This window comes from Salmo salar, chromosome 28, assembly GCF_965601325.2.
Source record: "Salmo salar chromosome 28, fSalSal1, whole genome shotgun sequence".
Classification (NCBI taxonomy): Eukaryota; Metazoa; Chordata; class Actinopteri; order Salmoniformes; family Salmonidae; genus Salmo; species Salmo salar.
The window spans coordinates 39,542,501-39,563,373 of record NC_138318.1 but is presented as its reverse complement, the minus strand read 5'-3'; the positions used below and the strand labels follow the sequence as shown (position 1 = coordinate 39,563,373).

Genomic DNA, 20,873 nt, shown 5'->3' with positions numbered 1-20,873 from the left:
GGTATAACAGTGTGTGGTATAACAGTGTGTGGTATAACAGTGTGTGGTGTAACAGTGTGAGGTATAACAGTGTGTGGTGTAACAGTGTGTTGTATAACAGTGTGTGGTGTAACAGTGTGTTGTATAACAGTGTGTGGTGTAACAGTGTGTGGTATAACAGTGTGTGGTGTAACAGTGTGAGGTGTAACAGTGTGTGGTATAACAGTGTGTTGTATAACAGTGTGTGGTGTAACAGTGTGTGGTATAACAGTGTGCGGTATAACAGTGTGTGGTATAACAGTGTGTGGTGTAACAGTGTGAGGTGTAACAGTGTGTGGTATAACAGTGTGTGGTGTAACAGTGTGTGGTATAACAGTGTGTGGTATAACAGTGTGTGGTGTAACAGTGTGTGGTATAACAGTGTGTGGTATAACAGTGTGTGGTATAACAGTGTGTGGTATAACAGTGTGTGGTATAACAGTGTGTGGTATAACAGTGTGTGGTATAACAGTGTGTGGTATAACAGTGTGTGGTATAACAGTGTGTGGTATAACAGTGTGTGGTATAACAGTGTGTGGTATAACAGTGTGTGTGGTATAACAGTGTGTGGTGTAACAGTGTGTGGTATAACAGTGTGTGGTATAACAGTGTGTGGTATAACAGTGTGTGTGGTATAACAGTGTGGGGTATAACAGTGTGTGGTGTAACAGTGTGTGGTATAACAGTGTGTGGTATAACAGTGTGTGGTGTAACAGTGTGAGGTATAACAGTGTGTGGTATAACAGTGTGTGGTGTAACAGTGTGTGTGGTATAACAGTGTGTGTGGTATAACAGTGTGTGGTATAACAGTGTGGTATAACAGTGTGTGGTGTAACAGTGTGTGTGGTATAACAGTGTGCGGTATAACAGTGTGTGGTATAACAGTGTGTGTTGTATAACAGTGTGTGTGGTGTAACAGTGTGTGGTATAACAGTGTGCGGTATAACAGTGTGTGGTATAACAGTGTGAGGTATAACAGTGTGTGCGGTATAACAGTGTGCGGTATAACAGTGTGCGGTATAACAGTGTGTGTGGTATAACAGGGTGGTGATAGCCCTATTTGGTAAAAGACAAAGTCCATATGAAGCCAAGAAAAACTCAAATTAGCAAAAATAAATGACAGTCCATCATTACTTTAAGACATGAAGGTCAGTCAATCCGGAATATTTCAAGAATTTTTAAAGTTTCTTCAAGTACAGTCGCAAAAACCATCAAGCGCTATGATGAAACTAGCTCTCATGAGAACCGCCACAGGAAAGGAAGACCCAGAGTTACCTCTACTGCAGAGGATAAGTTCATTAGAGTTACCAGCCTCAGAAATTACAGCACAAATAAATGCTTCACAGAGTTCAAGTAACAGACACATCTCAACATTAACTGTCCAGAGGAGACTGCGTGAATCAGGCCTTCATGGTCGAACTGCTGCAAAGAAACCACTACTAAAGGACACCAATAATAAGAAGAGACTTGCTTAGGCCAAGATACACGAGCAATGGACATTAGACCAGTGGAAATCTGTCCTTTGGTCTGATGAGTCCAAATTTGAGATTTTTGGTTCCAACCACCATGTCTTTGTGAGACACAGAGTGGGTGAACGGATGATCTCTGCATGTATAGTTCCCACCGTGAAGCATGGAGGAGGAGGTGTGATGGTGTGGGGGTGCTTTGCTGGTGACACTGTCTGTGATTTATTTAGAATTCAAGGCACACTTAACCAGCATGGCTACCACAGCATTCTGCAGCGATACACCATCCCATCTATTTTGCGCTTAGTGGTTTGTGCTTGCTGGGACTATCATTTGTTTTTCAACAGGACAATGACCCAACACACCTCAAGGCTGTGTAAGGGCTATTTGGCCAAGAAGGATAGTGATGGAGTGCTGCATCAGATGACCTGGCCTCCACAATCACCCGACCTCAACCCAGTTGAGATGGTTTGGGATGAGTTGGACCGCAGAGTGAAGGAAATGCAGCCAACAAGTGCTCAGCATATGTGGGAACTTCTTCAAGACTGTTGGAAAAGCATTCCAGGTGAAGCTGGTTGAGAGAATGCCAAGAGTGTGCAAAGCTGTCATCAAGGCAAAGGGTGGCTACTTTGTAAACTCAAATATAAAATATATTTAAATTTGTTTTAACACTTTTTTGGTTTACTACATGATTCCATATGTGTTATTTCATAGTTTTTTATTATTCTACAATGTAGAAAATAGTAAAAATAAAGAAAAACCCTTGAATGAGTAGGTGTTCTAAAACTTTTGACTGGTACTGAATGTAATGTATTGTCATAAAGTTACATTTTAACGATAACATTCACCTAGGAACTCATTTGGCGAAAAGGAGGCCAGTCGTGGGAGGTAACTCTACAATTCATTCGAAAAGAAAATGCACCATGGGAAAAATGCAAATTAGGCTTTAAACCATACTGTGTTATAACAACACCCAAAATGACTTACTGTAACATTTTTTTTTTTTTTTGCATAACATTAATAGGAGTTAATTCTAGTTTAACACTAGTGTTGAATAGAAATAACACTGTGAGTGTTAATTACTCCATAGCGTTACACTTGCAAGTGTTAATGCAGTGCTAATCTGTTACATTACAGAGTGTTCCATTAACACTCAAAATGTAACATTATAATCCGAGTATGTTTTACACTCTGTGGAGTGAGACCATATGTGATCGGAGGTAGTGGTAAAATTAACTCTTTAAGTGTTGATTGAACACAGCAAAAATGCACTGTGTAAGCACGCTTTGTGTGTGCCCATGTGTGCGTGTGGTAGTCCTACCTGGAGGATGGATACAGTCTGGGAGAAGTGGTGTGTCCTACCTGGAGGATGGATACAGTCTGGGAGAAGTGGTGCTGCTCCATAGTTGATGTGCTGTACAGGGCAGCTAGAGGATGGTCAAACTTCTGCAGGTAGGTGTTACTGTATCCTCGATGGTCCAGGTCATGACATAGACAGGCTATCAGCAGACCCTTCTTCTGTTGATGGGGGAGAGGATGGGGGGGAGAGGATAGGGGGAGAGACAGAGAGGATAGGGGGAGAGAGAGAGAGCATAGGGGAGAGAGAGAGGATAGGGGAGAGAGAGAGAGAGGGGGAGAGAGAGGATATGGGAGAGAGAGAGAGAGAGAGAGAGAGCATAGGGGAGAGAGAGAGGATAGGGAGAGAGAGAGAGAGAGAGGGGGGGAGAGAGAGGATATGGGAGAGAGAGAGAGAGAGAGAGGATAGGGGGAGAGAGAGAGAGAGGGAGAGAGAGAGAGAGAGAGAGAGAGAGAGGATATGGGAGAGAGAGAGTATGGGGAGAGAGAGAGAGAGAGAGAGAGAGGATGGGGAGAGAGAGAGGATGAGGGAGAGAGAGGATATGGGAGAGAGGGAGAGAGGATGGGGGAGAGAGAGAGAGGATAGGGGAGAGAGAGAGAGAGGATGGGGAGAGAGAGAGAGGATGGGGAGAGAGAGAGAGGATGGGGGGAGAGAGAGGATGAGAGAGAGAGAGAGAGAGAGAGAGGATGAGAGAGAGAGAGAGAGGATGGGGGAGAGAGAGAGAGAGGATAGGGAGAGAGAGAGAGGATGGAGAGAGAGAGAGAGAGGATGGAGAGAGAGAGAGAGACAGCAACATGATTAGACCAGATCATAAGAAAAGTGAAAGCAATTACGCATGGATTGTCATCAACTGATTCTACACAGGGTTAGGGTGAATTCCATCTCAATTCTGGATGTAAACTGACGTGCAGACAGACAGACAGACAGACAGACAGACAGACAGACAGACAGACAGACAGACAGACAGACAGACAGACAGACAGACAGACAGACAGACAGACAGACAGACAGACAGACAGACAGACAGACCTCTATCTCAGTGAAGATACCAGTGGTCTTCTGCAGTATGGCGTACATACAGTGAGCCACGTTCACCGCGTGTTTCCAGTTGTGGTAGGGAACACGCCGATAATTCTTCCTCACAGACATTGTGAACCTGCACAACTTCTCCAACTCAAAACTAGAGGGAGGAGGGAGGGGGACAGAGAGAGAGAGAGAGAGAGAGAGAGAGAGAGAGAGAGAGAGAGAGAGAGAGAGAGGGGCGAGAAAGAGAGAGAGGATTGGGGAGAGGCAGGGAGAGGATAGGGGAGAGAGAGAGGACGGGGAGAGGTAGGGAGAGGATAGGAGAGAGGTAGAGAGAGGATAGGGGGAGAGAGAGAGGATAGGAGAGGTAGGGAGAGGATGGGGAGAGGTAGGGAGAGGATGGGGAGAGGATAGGGGAGGGGTAGAGAGAGACATGGTTAGACCCAACCAAATCATGAGAAAAGTGGATGGCTGTCATCAACTGATTCTAAACAGGGAGGGAGGAGAAGAAGGTCTGAGGTCATCTGCCTTTGGTCTAAAGAGCAGGAACCCAGATTTTATCAAAGTAATTGGAAATACAGATATTGTCATCCTACAAGAAACATGGTATAAAGGCAACCAACTGGTTGCCCTCTAGGTTACAGCTGGTAGTCCCATCCACCAAAATACCAGGTGTGAAACAGGGAAGAGCAGACTTAACCCAGACCTTTTTACATGTTTAAAATTTTGTATTTAACTTCTTCGGGGTAGGGGGCAGTATTTTGACGTCCGGATGAAGAAGGTCCCCAGAGTAAACTGCCTGCTACTCAGTCCCGGAAGCTAAGATATGCATATTATTAGTAGATTTGGAAAGAAAACACTCTGAAGTTTCTCAAACTGTTTGAATGATGTCTGTGAGTATTATAGAACTCATATGGCAGGCAAAAACCTGAGAAAAAATCCAACCTGGAAGTGTGGAAATCTAAGGTTTTTAGTTTTTCAAGTGATTCCCTATCCAGTATACAGTGTCAATGTGGTCATTTGGCACTTCCTAGGGCTTCCACTAGATGTCAGCAGTCTTTAGAACGTTGTTTCATGCTTCTACTGTGAATGGGGAGAAAATAAGACCCATTGGAATCAGATGACTGAGAGAATGACATGAGCTCAGTGGCGCGCATTCACATGAGTTAGCTGTGTTCCTTTTCTTTTTTTGAAGACAAAGGAATCGTCCGGTTGGAATATTATGGAAGATTTATGATAAAAACATCCTAAAGATTGATTCTGTACATCGTTTGACATGTCTCTACGAACTGTAATATAACTTTTTGGACTATTCGTCTGAACTAACTGCGCGAGCACATTGGATTTGGATAACTCGACTGAACGCGCGAACAAAAACGAAGTATTTGGACATAAATATGGACTTTATCTAAACAAATGAACATTTATTGTGGAACTGGGATTCCTGGGAGTGCATTCCGATGAAGATCATCAAAGGTAAGTGAATATTTACAATGCTATTTCTGAGTTTTGTTGACTCCACAAAATGGCAGGTTTGGTTTGCGACCTGGCCAAGATAAAGCAAAGCAGTGTGACACAAACAACAACACAGAGTTACACATGGAATAAACAAACGTACAGTCAATAACACAATAGAAAAAGTCTATATACAGTGTGTGCAAATGGCGTAAGGAGGTAAGGCATGTCATAACGTGACCCTCTTTGGGTATAGCGTGCCTTCCCCCTCTCTCTCTCGCCTACACCCAGGCTGCTGTTATCTCAGGTTGTAAATTCCTGGAGGAGACTCTCTTCCTCATGGCCAGACAGTATAGAGAGAGAGAAGGTTTCATAGGAGAACAAAGGAACCTCTTCTCCAGCATAGAACTTGAGAACTGAACAATGCACATGTTTTGGAGAAGGTGTACACAGTCGGGGAAGAATCCAGCTACATTTCATTTAATGTTTGTGAAACTCATGAGAGACAATACAGTCACATTAACATAACTCTGTTTATGCAAGAGTCTCAGTTATGAGGCTTGCATCTAATTGTTGTATAAAATGAATGAGTAAAGATGAAACTATTTGTGAAATTATGTAATGTGATTTTAAACTGTTTAATGAAAGGGAACCCAATTCCCTTTAAAGTTAACTAAGTCATTTGCCCGCCCCATGAGCACAGACATTGATCTGGCGTCATGGGACAGCCTTTTTCTGCTCTTCCGAATATAACCCCTACCTGGAGAATCATCTGCAGACCAAGCTTACCAAGCTTACCAAGCTTACGAGATTACGAGAGTGCTAAGGTCTGAGTAGATTGTTGAATCTTTTAACCATACCACGAGGTTATACTCTGAGACTATCGATCCAACAGAATAAGAGCTACTCTTCAATACTAATTACTAGTCTGCAGCTAGAAATTATGTACCATTGAACGCGAAGACCGACAACCGCCGAAACATCTATTCTACAAGAACATTTCTGAAATGGGACTCTGAAGTATCCATTCTAACCATGAGAGACGATCAGACGAACTCTCCAACAGAAAGACGGACGATTCCAACAGAGGTCACGACGACACACTGAGCATAAATATATATTGATTGCAATTATTCCCGGATAAGTGAGCGTTCATGTGCAAAGGATTAGCATTTCAATTAATATAATTATCAAGTGTGTAGTGACTCACTTGCGTAATTCCTGCCTTTCTCAGTCGACCCCCACTTCCCTTTTGTCCACCAAGCTGCGATACCGTTTTATCCCACTAGGGAAATTCTGCTATCATTTCCTTGTAACTATATCTACTGTTTGTTTGTTTATGCATTTCTGTGATTATTTAGTTAGTAAATAAATTATTTAAGACAATTGATATATGGATGACTCATAGTGAAGACTGGGTTCGTGCAGATAACCAACAATTTATGACGCTTGGAATGAGACTAACGTGAGGTAAAGAATAATTCATTAATTTGAAGACTAATTGATCAGATATTAAAATATATGAAAGTAATATTAGGAAAATTATAACTTTGTAATCTGAATATTTTCCTTGGTGCCCCGACTTCCTAGTTAATTACATTTACACGATTAAGTTAGCTTAATCACGTCATAATAATTACAGAGAATTTATTTGATAAAAATAGGTCTTCAGTTTAATGATGCCAAAGACACGACAGGCAATAAATAGGCCATAGTAGCGAAGTAATTACAAATTTAGCAAATTAACACTGGAGTGATAGATGTGCAGATGATGATGTGCAAGTAGAAATACTGATGTGCAAAAGAGCAAAAAAAGTAAATAAAAACAATATGGGGATGAGGTAGGTAGATTGGCTGGGCTATTTACAGACGGCTGTGTATAGCTGCAGCGATCAGTTAGCTGCTCAGATTGCTGATGCTTAAAGTTAGTGAGGGAAATATAAGTCTCCAACTTCAGCGATTTTTGCAATTTGTTCCAGTCATTCGTCGCCCTATCCTCAGACCTAACCCACTCTATTAAATGTGTCAAAACAGGAACATTTTACATCTGGCTAGAAATGAATAAGGAAATTATCTCAACAGAGAAAAATGTCCTCATGTGTGCTACCTATATCCCCCCACTAAAATCCCCATACTTTAATGATGACAGCTTCTCCATCCTAGAGGGGGAGATCAACCATTTCCAGGCCCAGGGACATGTCTGTGGCGACCTAAATGCCAGAACTGGACAAGAACCTGACACCCTCAGCACACAGGGGGATAAACACCTACCTGGAAGTTACAACATTCCCTCCCAAATATGCCCCCCCCCCCTAGGCACAACTACGAATAAACAAAAAACTGAATTGGGTCACAACTCTTGCAGCTCTGTTGCATGCTGGGTATGTACATAGTCAATGGTAGACTTCGAGGAGACTCCTATGGTAGGTACACCTACAGCTCATCCCTTGGCAGTAGTACTGTGGACTACTTTATCACTGACCTCAATCCAGAGTCTCTTAGAGCGTTCACAGTCAGCTCACTGACACCCCTATCAGATCACAGTAAAATCACAGTCTACTTGAACAGAGTAATACTCATTCATGAAGCATCAAAGCCAAATGAACTGAATACTATTTAGAAATGCTGTAGATGGATGGAAAGAAGTGTAGAAAAAAAAATTCAATCTCTTTTAGAGAACTTCCTGGACAAAACATTCCACTGTAATAGCGAAGGTGTAAACTTGGCAGTAGAAAACCTAAACAGTATATTTGACCTTTCAGCTTCCCTTTCAAATCTAAACATTTCAAGCAGACAACCGAAGAAAATGAACAATAATGACAAATGGTTTGATGAAGAATACAAAAACCTAAGAAAGAAATTGAGAAACCTATCCAACCAAAAACATAGAGACCCAGAAAACCTGAGTCTACTCCTTCACTATGGTGAATTACTAAAAAAATACAGAAATACACTACGGAAAAAGAAGGAACAGCACATCAGAAATCAGCTCAATGTAATTGAAGAATCCATAGAATCTAACCACTTCTGGGAAAATTGGAAAACTCTAAACTAACAACAACATGAAGAATTATCTATCCAAAATGGAGATGTATGGATAAACCACTTCTCCAATCCTGTTGGCTCTATAACAAAGAACAAAAACATATACATGATCAAATACAAATCTTAGAATAAACTATTAAAGACCAGAACCCCCTGGATTCTCCAATTACCTTGAATGAATTACAGGACACAATAAAAACCCTCCAACCCAAAAAGACCTGTGGGTGGATGGTACCCTAAATGAAATGATCAAATATACAGAACACAAATTCCAATTGGCTATACTTAAACTCTTTAACATAATCCTCAGCTTTGGCATCTTCCCCAATATTTGGAACCAAGGACTGATCACCCCAATCCACAAAAGTGGAGACAAATTTGACCCCAATAACTACCGTGGGATATGCGTCAACAGCAACCTTGGGAAAATCCACTGCATTATCACTAACAGCAGACTTGTACATTTTCTCAGTGAAAACAATGTACTGAGCAAATGTGAAATTGGCTTTTTACCAAATTACCGTACGATAGACCACGTATTCACCCTGCACACCCTAATTGACAAACAAACCAAAACAAAGGCAAAGTCTTCTCATGCTTTGTTGATTTCAAAAAAAGCTTTTGATTAAATTTGGCATGAGGGTCTGCTATACAAACTGATGGAAAGTGGTGTTGGGGGAAAAACAAACAACATTATAAAATCCATGTAGAGAAACAACAAGTGTGCGGTTAAAATTGGCAAAAAAACGAATTACTTTCCACAGGGCTGTGGGGTGAGACAGGGGTGCCGCTTGAGCCCCACTCTCTTCAACATATATATCAACAAATTGGCGAGGGCACTAGAACAGTCTGCAGCACCCGGCCTCACCCTACTAGAATCGGAAGTCAAATGTCTACTATTTGCTGATGATCTGGTGCTTCTGTCCCCAACCAAGGAGGGCCTACAGCCCCACCTAGATCATCTGCACAGATTCTGTCAGACCTGGGCCCTAACAGTAAATTTCAGTAAGACAAAAATAACGGTGTTCCAAAAAAGGTCCAGTTGCCAGGACCACAAATACAATTTCCTTCACAGTTGCCCTGGAGCACACAAAAAAACGATACATACCTCGGCCTAAACATCAGCGCCACAGGTAACTTCCACAAAGCGTGAACGATCTGAAAGACAAGGCAAGAAGGGCCTTCTACGCCATCAAAAGGAACATAAAATTCGACGTACCAATTAGGATCTGGCAAAAAATACTTGAATCAGTTATAGAACCCATTGCCCTTTATGGTTGTGAGGTCTGGGGTCCACTCACCAACCAATAATTCACAAAATGGGACAAACAACTATTGACTCTGCGTGCAGAAGTCCATAAAAAATATCCTCCGTGTATAACATAAAAAAACAAATAATGCATGCAGAGCAGAATTACACCGATACCCGCTAATTATCAAAATCCAGAAAAGAGACATTAAATTCTACAACCACCTAAAAGGAAGTGATTCCCAAACCTTCCATGACAAAGCCATCACCTACAGAGAGATGAACCTTGAGAAGAGTCCCCTAAGCAAGCTGGTCCTGGGGCTCAGTTCACAAACACACCCCACAGAGCCCCAGGACAGCAACACAATTAGACCCAACCAAATCATGAGAAAACAAAAAGATAATTACTTGACACATTGGAAAGAATTAACAAAAACAGAGCAAACTAGAATGATATTTGGCCCTAAACAGAGAGTTCACAGTGGCAGAATACCTGACTACTGTAACTGACCCAAAATGAACAAAGCTTTGACTAAGTACAGACTCATAGCCTTGCTAGTGAGAAAGGCCACTGTTGTAGACCTGGCTCTTAAGAGAAGACAGGCTATGTGCACACTGCCCACAAAATGAGGTGGAAACTGAGCTGCACTTCCTAACCTCCTGCCAAATGTATGACCATATTAGAGACACATATTTCCCTCAGATTACACAGATCCACAAAGAAATTTGAAAACAAACCCGATTTTGATGAACTCCCATATCTACTGGGTGAAATACCACAGTGTGCCATCACAGCAGCAAGATTTATGACCTGTTTCCACAAGAAAAGGGCAACCAGTGAAGAACAAACACCATTGTAAATACAACCCATATTTATGTTTATTTATTTTCCCTTTTGTATTTGAACTATTTGCACATCGTTACAACACTGTATATAGACATAATATGGCATTTGTAATGTCTTTATTCTTTTGGAACTTCTGTGTGTGTAATGTTTACTGTTCATTTTTATTTTTTATTTCACTTTTGTTTATTATCCATTTTACTTGCTTTGTCAATGTAAGCACACGTTTCCCATGCCAATAAAACCCTTAAATTGAATTGAGAGCAAGAGAAAGAGAGAGAGGTAAAGTATTGTAGAGGTATAGTATGTATCCTGTCCTATGGGTATATATATGTCTAAGTTAATTTATATTATAGAATCTATGGGTATATATGGCAAAGTTAATTTATATTGTAGAATCTATGGGTATATATGGCAAAGTTAATTTATATTGTAGAATCTATGGGTATATATGGCAAAGTTAATTTATCTTACAGGGTCTATGGGTATATTTGACTAAGTTAATTTCCCTGATGACAAGCAGCTGTAAATGTCCCAGAGTGGACCTATACGTACCTGGTCTCTCCACATGAGTTATGGACCATGTAAACAAAGACAGCCGGCCACAGCTCCTCAAACTGACTAATGTCAAAATGAAACCTGGAGAAGGGAGGGAGAGAGGGTAGAAGAGAGAGAGGGTAGGAGGAGGGGGTAGGAGGGAGAGAGGGTAGGAGGAGGGGGTAGGAGGGAGAGAGGGTAGGAGAGAGAGAGGGTAGGAGGGAGAGTGGGTAGGAGGAGGGGGTAGGAGGGAGAGTGGGTAGGAGGAGGGGGTAGGAGGGAGAGTGGGTAGGAGGAGGGGGTAGGAGGGAGAGTGGGTAGGAGAGAGAGAGGGTAGGAGGAGGGGGTAGGAGGGAGAGAGGGTAGGAGGAGGGGGTAGGAGGGAGAGTGGGTAGGAGGAGGGGGTAGGAGGGAGAGATGGTAGGAGAGAGAGAGGGTAGGAGAGAGAGAGGGTAGAAGAGAGAGAGGGTAGAAGAGAGAGAGGGTAGAAGAGAGAGAGGGTAGGAGAGAGAGAGGGTAGGAGAGAGAGAGGGTAGGAGAGAGAGAGTAGGCGAGAGAGAGGGTAGAAGAGAGAGAGAGGGTAGGAGGGAGAGTGGGTAGGAGGAGGGGGTAATGGGAGAGAGGGAAGGAGAGAGAGAGGGTAGGAGAGAGAGGGTAGAAGAGAGAGAGGGTAGAAGAGAGAGAGGGTAGGAGAGAGAGAGTAGGAGAGAGAGAGGGTAGGAGGGAGAGAGGGAAGAAGGGAGAGAAGGAAGGAGGGAGTAGGATGGGGGAGAGAGGGTAGGAGAGAGAGAGGGTAGGAGTGAGAGAGGGTAGGAGGGAGAAAGGGTAGGAGGGAGTAGGGGATGGGGGAGAGAGGGTAGGATAGAGAGGGTAGGAGAGAGAGAGTAGGAGGGAGAGATGGTAGGAGGGAGAGAGGGTAGGAGGGAGAGAGGGTAGGAGGGGTAGGAAGGAGAGAGGGTAGGAAGGAGAGAGGGTAGGAGGGAGAGAGGGTAGGAGGGAGAGAGGGTAGGAGGGAGAGAGGGTAGGAGGGGTAGGAAGGAGAGAGGGTAGGAGGGAGAGAGGGTAGGAGAGAGTAGGGGATGGGGAGAGGTTAGGAGAGAGAGAGGGTAGGAGGGAGCATCTTAGATTATCATTGGCTGCAATGTGTGGTGTAACAGGGTGTGTGTCTGCGTGTGTGTGCATGTTTGTGTGGGAGAAAGAGACAGATGCAGACAATAGTTGTAGATCTTGCAGGGCTGAACACACACACACACACACACACACACACACACACACACACACACACACACACACACACACACACACACACACACACACACACACACACACACACACACACACACACACACACACACACACAGGGCCCAGCCCCCTTCCTGCTCTGGCCATTTTCTTCTGTCTGTCTGTCTGTCTGTCTGTCTGTCTGTCTGTCTGTCTGTCTGTCTGTCTGTCTGTCTGTCTGTCTGTCCTCTGGTACTCAGATCTGGACTGTGTCTGCGTCAGGGCTGTCTCTCTCCCTTTCTTAGAGACAGACACGTGTTCCAAAATTATTTATTTCCTTTCAAATACTTTGATCATTTGATTACGCCTGCCTGGAGAACCAGATTGGCAGGGTTTCACGTTTGGGACCATTCTATTGGTTCCATTGCACCCAACATGCTCAATAAAGCCCAATTGTAAATATTTGAAAGAAAACAAATCCTTTTTGAACCCAGGTCTGCTCCAATAAAAATGGCTGGGGATCAGAGTACTACAAGAGGTTTAAGGTATATGTGTCACGCCCTGACCTGAGAGAGAGAGGGTTTATTTCTCTAGGTTGTTAGGTCAGGGTGTGGGGTGGGCATTCTATGTTTTGTATTTCTCTGTGTTGGGCCGAGTATGGTTCCTAACCAGAGGCAGCTGTCTATCGTTGTCTCTGATTAGGAACCATACTTAGTCTTTTTTCCACCTGTGTTTGTAGGATCTTATTTTTGTATTTCTTTGTGTTGGGCCGAGTATGGTTCCTAACCAGAGGCAGCTGTCTATCGTTGTCTCTGATTAGGAACCATACTTAGTCAGCCTTTTTTCCACCTGTGTTTGTGGGATCTTATTTTTGCTTTGTGTGCCTACAGAACGTGACGGTCGTGTTTTCTTTGTTCATTACTTTTTATCGTGTTCTGAGTAAATAAATCACAAGATGAACATATTCCACGCTGCACCTTGGTCGACTCCTTTTGACGAATGTTACAATATGCACATTGGGAGATAAGAGCTAGGTTAAGGTATATGCACATTGTTAGGGTTAGGACCCTCACAGTTCTATCTCTTTGTATAGGGGTGTTAGGGTTAGGCACTCACAGTTCTATCTCTTTGTATAGGGGTGTTAGGCACTCACAGTTCTATCTTTTGTATAGGGGTGTTAGACACTCACAGTTCTATCTCTTTGTATGGGGGTGTTAGGGTTAGGCACTCACAGTTCTATCTCTTTGTATAGGGGTGTTAGGCACTCACAGTTCTATCTCTTTGTATAGGGGTGTTAGGGTTAGGGAACTCACAGTTCTATCTCTTTGTATAGGGGTGTTAGGGTTAGGGAACTCACAGATCTATCTCTTTGTATAGGGGTGTTAGACACTCACAGTTCTATCTCTTTGTATAGGGGTGTTAGGCACTCACAGTTCTATCTCTTTGTATAGGGGTGTTAGGGTTAGGGAACTCACAGATCTATCTCTTTGTATAGGGGTGTTAGGGTTAGGGAACTCACAGTTCTATCTCTTTGTATAGGGGTGTTAGGGTTAGACACTCACAGTTCTATCTTTTGTATAGGGGTGTTAGACACTCACAGTTCTATCTCTTTGTATAGGGGTGTTAGGGTTAGGGAACTCACAGATCTATCTCTTTGTATAGGGGTGTTAGACACTCACAGTTCTATCTCTTTGTATAGGGGTGTTAGGGTTAGGGAACTCACAGATCTATCTCTTTGTATAGGGGTGTTAGGGTTAGGGAACTCACAGTTCTATCTCTTTGTATAGGGGTGTTAGACACTCACAGTTCTATCTCTTTGTATAGGGGTGTTAGGGTTAGGGAACTCACAGATCTATCTCTTTGTATAGGGGTGTTAGGGTTAGGGAACTCACAGTTCTATCTCTTTGTATAGGGGTGTTAGGGTTAGGGAACTCACAGTTCTATCTCTTTGTATAGGGGTGTTAGGGTTAGGGAACTCACAGTTCTATCTCTTTGTATAGGGGTGTTAGGGTTAGGGAACTCACAGTTCTATCTCTTTGTATAGGGGTGTTAGGGTTAGGGAACTCACAGTTCTATCTCTTTGTATAGGGGTGTTAGGGTTAGGGAACTCACAGTTCTATCTCTTTGTATAGGGGTGTTAGGGTTAGGGAACTCACAGATCTATCTCTTTGTATAGGGGTGTTAGGGTTAGGGAACTCACAGTTCTATCTCTTTGTATAGGGGTGTTAGGGTTAGGGAACTCACAGATCTATCTCTTTGTATAGGGGTGTTAGGGTTAGGGAACTCACAGATCTATCTCTTTGTATAGGGGTGTTAGAGTTAGGGAACTCACAGTTCTATCTCTTTGTATAGGGGTGTTAGGGTTAGGGAACTCACAGATCTATCTCTTTGTATAGGGGCGTAGGCAGGTCCAGCTGTGTGAGGGTCTTCCACTCCTCTGATGTACAGATACTGTGGTAGGACAACTTCTCCATGGTTACCCTGTAGATACACTCAGAGTGCCTGATCCGGTGGTACATCTGGACAGACAGACAGACAGACAGACAGACAGACAGACAGACAGACAGACAGACAGACAGACAGACAGACAGACAGACAGACAGACAGACAGACAGACAGACGAGAACATACAGACAGAAACAGACAGGCAGGCAGGCAGGCAGGCAGACAGACAGACAGACAGACAGACAGACAGACAGACAGACAGACAGACAGACAGACAGACAGACAGACAGAGGAGAACATACAGACAGAGACAGACAGGCAGACACACAGACAGATGAGAACATGCGAACAGACAGGGAGACACACAGACAGATGAGAACATACAGACAGAGACAGACAGACAGACAGGCAGACACACACACAGACAGACAGACAGGGAGACACACAGACAGATGAGAACATACAGACAGACAGACAGACAGACAGACAGACAGACAGACAGACAGACAGACAGACAGACAGACAGACAGACAGACAGACAGACAGACAGAGGAGAACATACAGACAGAGACAGACAGGCAGACACACAGACAGATGAGAACATGCAGACAGAGACAGACAGGCAGACACACAGACAGCCAGACAGACAGACAGACAGACAGACAGACAGACAGACAGACAGACAGACAGACAGACAGACGAGAACATACAGACAGAGACAGACAGGCAGACACACAGACAGACAGACAGATGAGAACATACAGACAGAGACAGACAGACAGACAGACAGACAGACAGACAGACAGACAGACAGACAGACAGACAGACAGACAGATGAGAACATGCGAACAGACAGGGAGACAGACAGACAGACAGATGAGAACATGCGAACAGACAGACAGACAGACAGACAGACAGACAGACAGACAGACAGACAGACAGACAGACAGACAGACAGACAGACAGACAGACAGACAGACGAGAACATGCGAACAGACAGACAGACAGACAGACAGACAGACAGACAGACAGACAGACGAGAACATGCGAACAGACAGGGAGACAGACAGACAGACAGATGAGAACATGCGACCAGACAGACAGACAGACAGACAGACAGACAGACAGACAGACAGACAGACAGACAGACAGACAGACAGACAGACAGACAGACAGACAGACAGACAGACGAGAACATGCGAACAGACAGGGAGACAGACAGACAGACAGACAGACAGACAGACAGACAGACAGACAGACAGACAGACAGACAGACAGACAGACAGACAGACAGATGAGAACATGCGAACAGACAGACAGACAGACAGACAGACAGACAGACAGACAGACAGACAGACAGACAGACAGACAGACAGACAGACAGACAGATACAGATAGACAGACAGAGGAGAACATACAGACAGACAGGCAGACAGGCAGACAGACAGACAGACAGACAGACAGACAGACAGACAGACAGACAGACAGACAGACAGACAGACAGACAGACAGACAGACAGACAGACAGACAGACAGGGAGGGAGACAGACAGACAGACAGACAGACAGACAGACAGACAGACAGACAGACAGACAGACAGACAGACAGACAGACAGACAGACAGACAGACAGACGAGAACATGCCAACAGACAGGGAGACAGACAGTCAGATGAGAACATGCGAACAGACAGGGAGACAGACAGTGTCAGACAGTTAAAAAATGGACCATTCTTTTTCTCTTGGCGTTGCAGGTGGGAGGCATATCGTTCCCCTGTCCTTGGCACCAAAGACTTTTTCTCCTCTCCTCTCTCTTTCTCCCATCTCTTTCTCCCCTCAGTCTCTCTCCTCCCCTCGGTCTCTCCCCTGTCCTCTCCTCTCTCCCATCTCTCCCTCCCCTCTGTCTCTCTCCTCTCGTCTCTCCCCTCTCTTTCTCCCCTCAGCCTCTCTCTCCCCTCTCCTCTCCTCTCTCCCATCTCTCCCTCCCCTCTGTCTCTCTCCTCTCATCTCTCCCCTCTCTTTCTCCCCTCAGCCTCTCTCTCCCCTCTCCTCTCCGTCTCTCTCTTCCCTCTTTTCCGTCACTCCTCTCCCCTCCCTTCCTGACTCCTCCCCTCAGTCTCTCTCTCTACTCCTCTCCTCCGCCTATGCCTGTCTCTCCTCCCCCCCTCTCCTCTTCTCCGCTCCTCTCTCTTCCTCTCCTCCTTCTGACTCCCCCTCTAATGCGACACACTTGCGCAGGAGCCTGCGTCACCATGTTACTTTAAAAATTGATGAGGCACGTTAAATATTGTAACACCCCAAGACCCTCCCCCGCCAAAACACCGACATCCTCCCAGCTGGGGGATTTATGTTGAGCAGTAATTCACACCTCCTGCCTTTAAGTGTGTGTGTGTGTGTGTGTGTGTGTGTGTGTGTGTGTGTGTGTGTGTGTGTGTGTGTGTGTGTGTGTGTGTGTGTGTGTGTGTGTGTGTGTGTGTGTGTGTGTGTGTGTGTGTGTGTGTGTGTCTGTACCTTTAGGTAAGTAACTTTGGCTGGCTGAAACTCCTGATTTATCTGTTATGGTGGAGGGGACATGGAGGGAAGGTGTGGGGGTTTTGGCGTCTGCGTGGCTACGGCCTGGCTGTCCTACCTCTCCTACCCCAGATGTTTAACAACATCGTAGGGACACACAGCTCAAATGACATGTCAGGAGTGCTGGTCCCAACAGAGCTAAATAGTTAAGCTTTAGTCATGATTTTCCACATCTCTTCCAAGCGTTTACTGTGTCTAATATTGGCCTTTGATAAATGGTGTCGGTTAACCGTGCAGTACAGAGTTGAGAGGTCTGAGAATCGATGATTGATTTTAATAGAAAGAGACTCTCTCAGATGATTTGTATCCTGAATGTCGTGTATGTGGCTTGTTTTGTCCGAAATAAAATACATTTTGATAAAAAAAAAAAAAAAAAAAATATATATATATATATATATTAAAAGAGACATAACACTCACGTTGGCACAGTGTAAGGCTAGAGCACAGAAGACAGCGAACATCTTGAAGTTGTTCTCGTCTGTTTTGGTGAAGGCACTTCCACTCAGCTTGTTAACCATCTGTACGACCCCTATTACGGTCCCCCTGGAAACGATGGGCATGCATAGGATGTTCCGCGTGGTGTATCCCGTATAGAGGTCCACCTCTCTGTGAAGGGAAAGGAAGGTGTTAAAAAAAATAACATCACACTCAATTTCTGTTAGAAAATTGAGAAAAGGGCCGGAGTTAGACCGTTTTACGTGCCCCTAAGTCGACTTTAAAATGTATCACAGCATTAATCTCGACATGATGCCATTGTTTATTCATTAGGCTTATATTCAAATAAAACTTTATTTGTCACATGCGCCGAATACAACAGGTGTAGACCTTACTGTGAAATGCTGCATACAACAGGTGTAGACCTTACCGTGAAATGCTCACTTACAAGCCCTTTAACCAACTAAATCAGTTCAAGAAATAGAGTTAAGAAAGTATTTACAAAATAAACAAAAGTAAAAAAAATCGAATCAAAAAGTTACACAAGAAAATGACATAACAATAACGAGGCTATATACCGGGGGTACCGGTACCGAGTCATTGTGAGGGTGTACAGGTTAGTAGAGGTAATTTGTAAAGCGACTGTGCATAGATAATAAACAGTGAGTAGCAGCGGTGTAAAAACAAAATGGTGGGGGTTGTTAATGTAAATAGTGCGGAGGCCGTTTGATTAATTGTTCAGCAGTCTTATAGCTTGGGGGGGTAGAAGGTGTTAAGAAGCATTTCGGTCCTAGACTTGGCGCTCCGGTACCGCTTGCCGTGCGGTAGCAGAGAGAACAGTCTCTAACTTGGGTGACTGGAGTCTTTGACAATTTTTTTGGGGGGGGGCTTTCCTCTGACACCGCCTGGTATATAGATCCTGGATGGCAGGAAGCTTGGCCCCAGTGATGTACTGGGCCGTACGCACTACCCTCTGTAGCGCCTTACGGTCAGATGCCGAGCAGTTGCCATACCAGGCGGTGACCATAGGATTTGGCAAGACAGCACAAACAGATCTGGGAGCAGGTTAGCACCTGACTACTCTGAGGCAGACCTGGGCATAACATAGTTGTATTTTGTAGATAATTTAGAATACCAACTTTTCAAATACTCAAGAAAGTCAAATATAGTTTATATAGAGTTTACACTAAAAGGCAACTCGTTTATTTATTCTCGTTTACTCTTTTATTTACACTAAAAGGCAACTCGTTTATTTTATATTCAAATACGTGTCTCAGAAAACCAACTAATATTTGAAAAGTATTTTGAATATATGACAGTTATTTGAAAATAAACAACAACAACAAAAGATGTATTTGATGGCTGCCGAATATCTCATGAATAACCAACAATTACAACAGTAAGGTGTAATTAGTCTAAATATATTATCATAAGCACATGGTTTGGAGGGCTTTTAGATATGAATCTTACAACAATTCCATACAGTTTAGTAGTGGTACCCCCCCCCCCCCCCCCCCTTATAGCTAGAATTAAATATTTAAGGAACATGGAATCACCTCAACATTAGAATAATCCACTTTTGCAGCTTCAAAATGACATAACATGTATATTTCCCTGTGGCTCAGTTGGCTCAGTTGGTAGAGCATGGTGTTTACAATGCCAGGGTTGTGGGTTTGATTCCCACGGGGGGGAATGTATGAAATGAAATGTATGCATTCACTACTGTAAGTCGCTCTGGATAAGAGCGTCTGCTAAATGACGTAAATGTATTTTCATAATAACTGAGACTTAATACAGCAAACACTTGTGTAGTGAACCTTGTGAGTATTACAATAGCAACATTGTTGATACACAGGACTTAGGAAATTGCTTTATTAATTGCATAATAATGGAGTTATTACATACATTTTGTGGATTATAATTAAACTTGGAATAACATTTTCAGTAATGGGTGCAAAAACAAATCCAATTTACTGATCCAACTAATAATGTGGAAAATGAGCAAGTTGAGGTGACTAAACTGCTTGGAGTAACCCTGAATTGTAAACTGTCATGGTCAAAACATATTGATACAACAGTAGCTAAGATTTGGAGAAGTCTGTCTATAATAAAGCACTGCTCTGTCTTCTTAACAGCACTATCAACAAGGCAGGTCCTACAGGCCCTAGTTTCTACCTTCTTAACAACACTATCAACAAGGCAGGTCCTAGTTTCTACCTTCTTAACAACACTATCAACAAGGCAGGTCCTACAGGCTCTAGTTTCTACCTTCTTAACAACACTATCAACAAGGCAGGTCCTACAGGCCCTAGTTTCTACCTTCTTAACAGCACTATCAACAAGGCAGGTCCTACAGGCCCTAGTTTCTACCTTCTTAACAGCACTATCAACAAGGCAGGTCCTACAGGCCCTAGTTTCTACCTTCTTAACAACACTATGAACAAGGCAGGTCCTACAGGCCCTAGTTTCTACCTTCTTAACAACACTATCAACAAGGCAGGTCCTACAGGCCCTAGTTTCTACCTTCTTAACAACACTATCAACAAGGCAGGTCCTACAGGCTCTAGTTTCTACCTTCTTAACAACACTATCAACAAGGCAGGTCCTACAGGCCCTAGTTTCTACCTTCTTAACAACACTATCAACAAGGCAGGTCCTACAGGCCCTAGTTTCTACCTTCTTAACAACACTATCAACAAGGCAGGTCCTACAGGCCCTAGTTTATACCTTCTTAACAACACTATCAACAAGGCAGGTCCTACAGGCCCTAGTTTATACCTTCTTAACAACACTATGAACAAGGCAGGTCCTTCAGGCCCTAGTTTCTACCTTCTTAACAACACTATCAACAAGGCAGGTCCTACAGGCTCTAGTTTCTACCTTCTTAACAACACTATCAACAAGGCAGGTCCTACAGGCCCTAGTTTTGTCGCACCTGGACTACTGTTCAGTCGTGTGGTCAGGTGCCATAAAAAGGGACTTGCAATTGTCTCAGAACAGGGCAGCACGGGTGGCCTGTAAATGTACACAGAGAGCTAACATTAATGATATGTCAATCTCTCATGGCTCAAAGTCGATGAGAGATTGACGTCATCAATACTTGTTTTGGTAAGAAGTGTTGACATGTTGAATCCACTGAGCTGTCAGTTTTAAACTACTGGCACAGAGCTCAGACACCCATACATACCCTACAAGACATGCCACCAGAG

General features: G+C 43.7%; 1 protein-coding gene across 1 annotated transcript in view; it reads right to left on the bottom strand.

Moving 5' to 3' along the window:
• Positions 1 to 20,873, bottom strand: part of LOC106589947 (cAMP and cAMP-inhibited cGMP 3',5'-cyclic phosphodiesterase 10A) — a 97,076-nt gene that overhangs the window by 13,361 nt on the left and 62,842 nt on the right. Inside the window, exons 12-16 of the mRNA XM_082970594.1 lie at positions 17,649 to 17,835; positions 14,592 to 14,734; positions 11,013 to 11,096; positions 3,871 to 4,021; positions 2,847 to 3,002 (exon numbers count right to left, since the gene is read on the bottom strand). Of these exons, the coding sequence (XP_082826720.1) occupies positions 2,847 to 3,002; positions 3,871 to 4,021; positions 11,013 to 11,096; positions 14,592 to 14,734; positions 17,649 to 17,835 (721 nt within the window). The remainder of the gene's footprint in view (positions 1 to 2,846; positions 3,003 to 3,870; positions 4,022 to 11,012; positions 11,097 to 14,591; positions 14,735 to 17,648; positions 17,836 to 20,873) is intronic.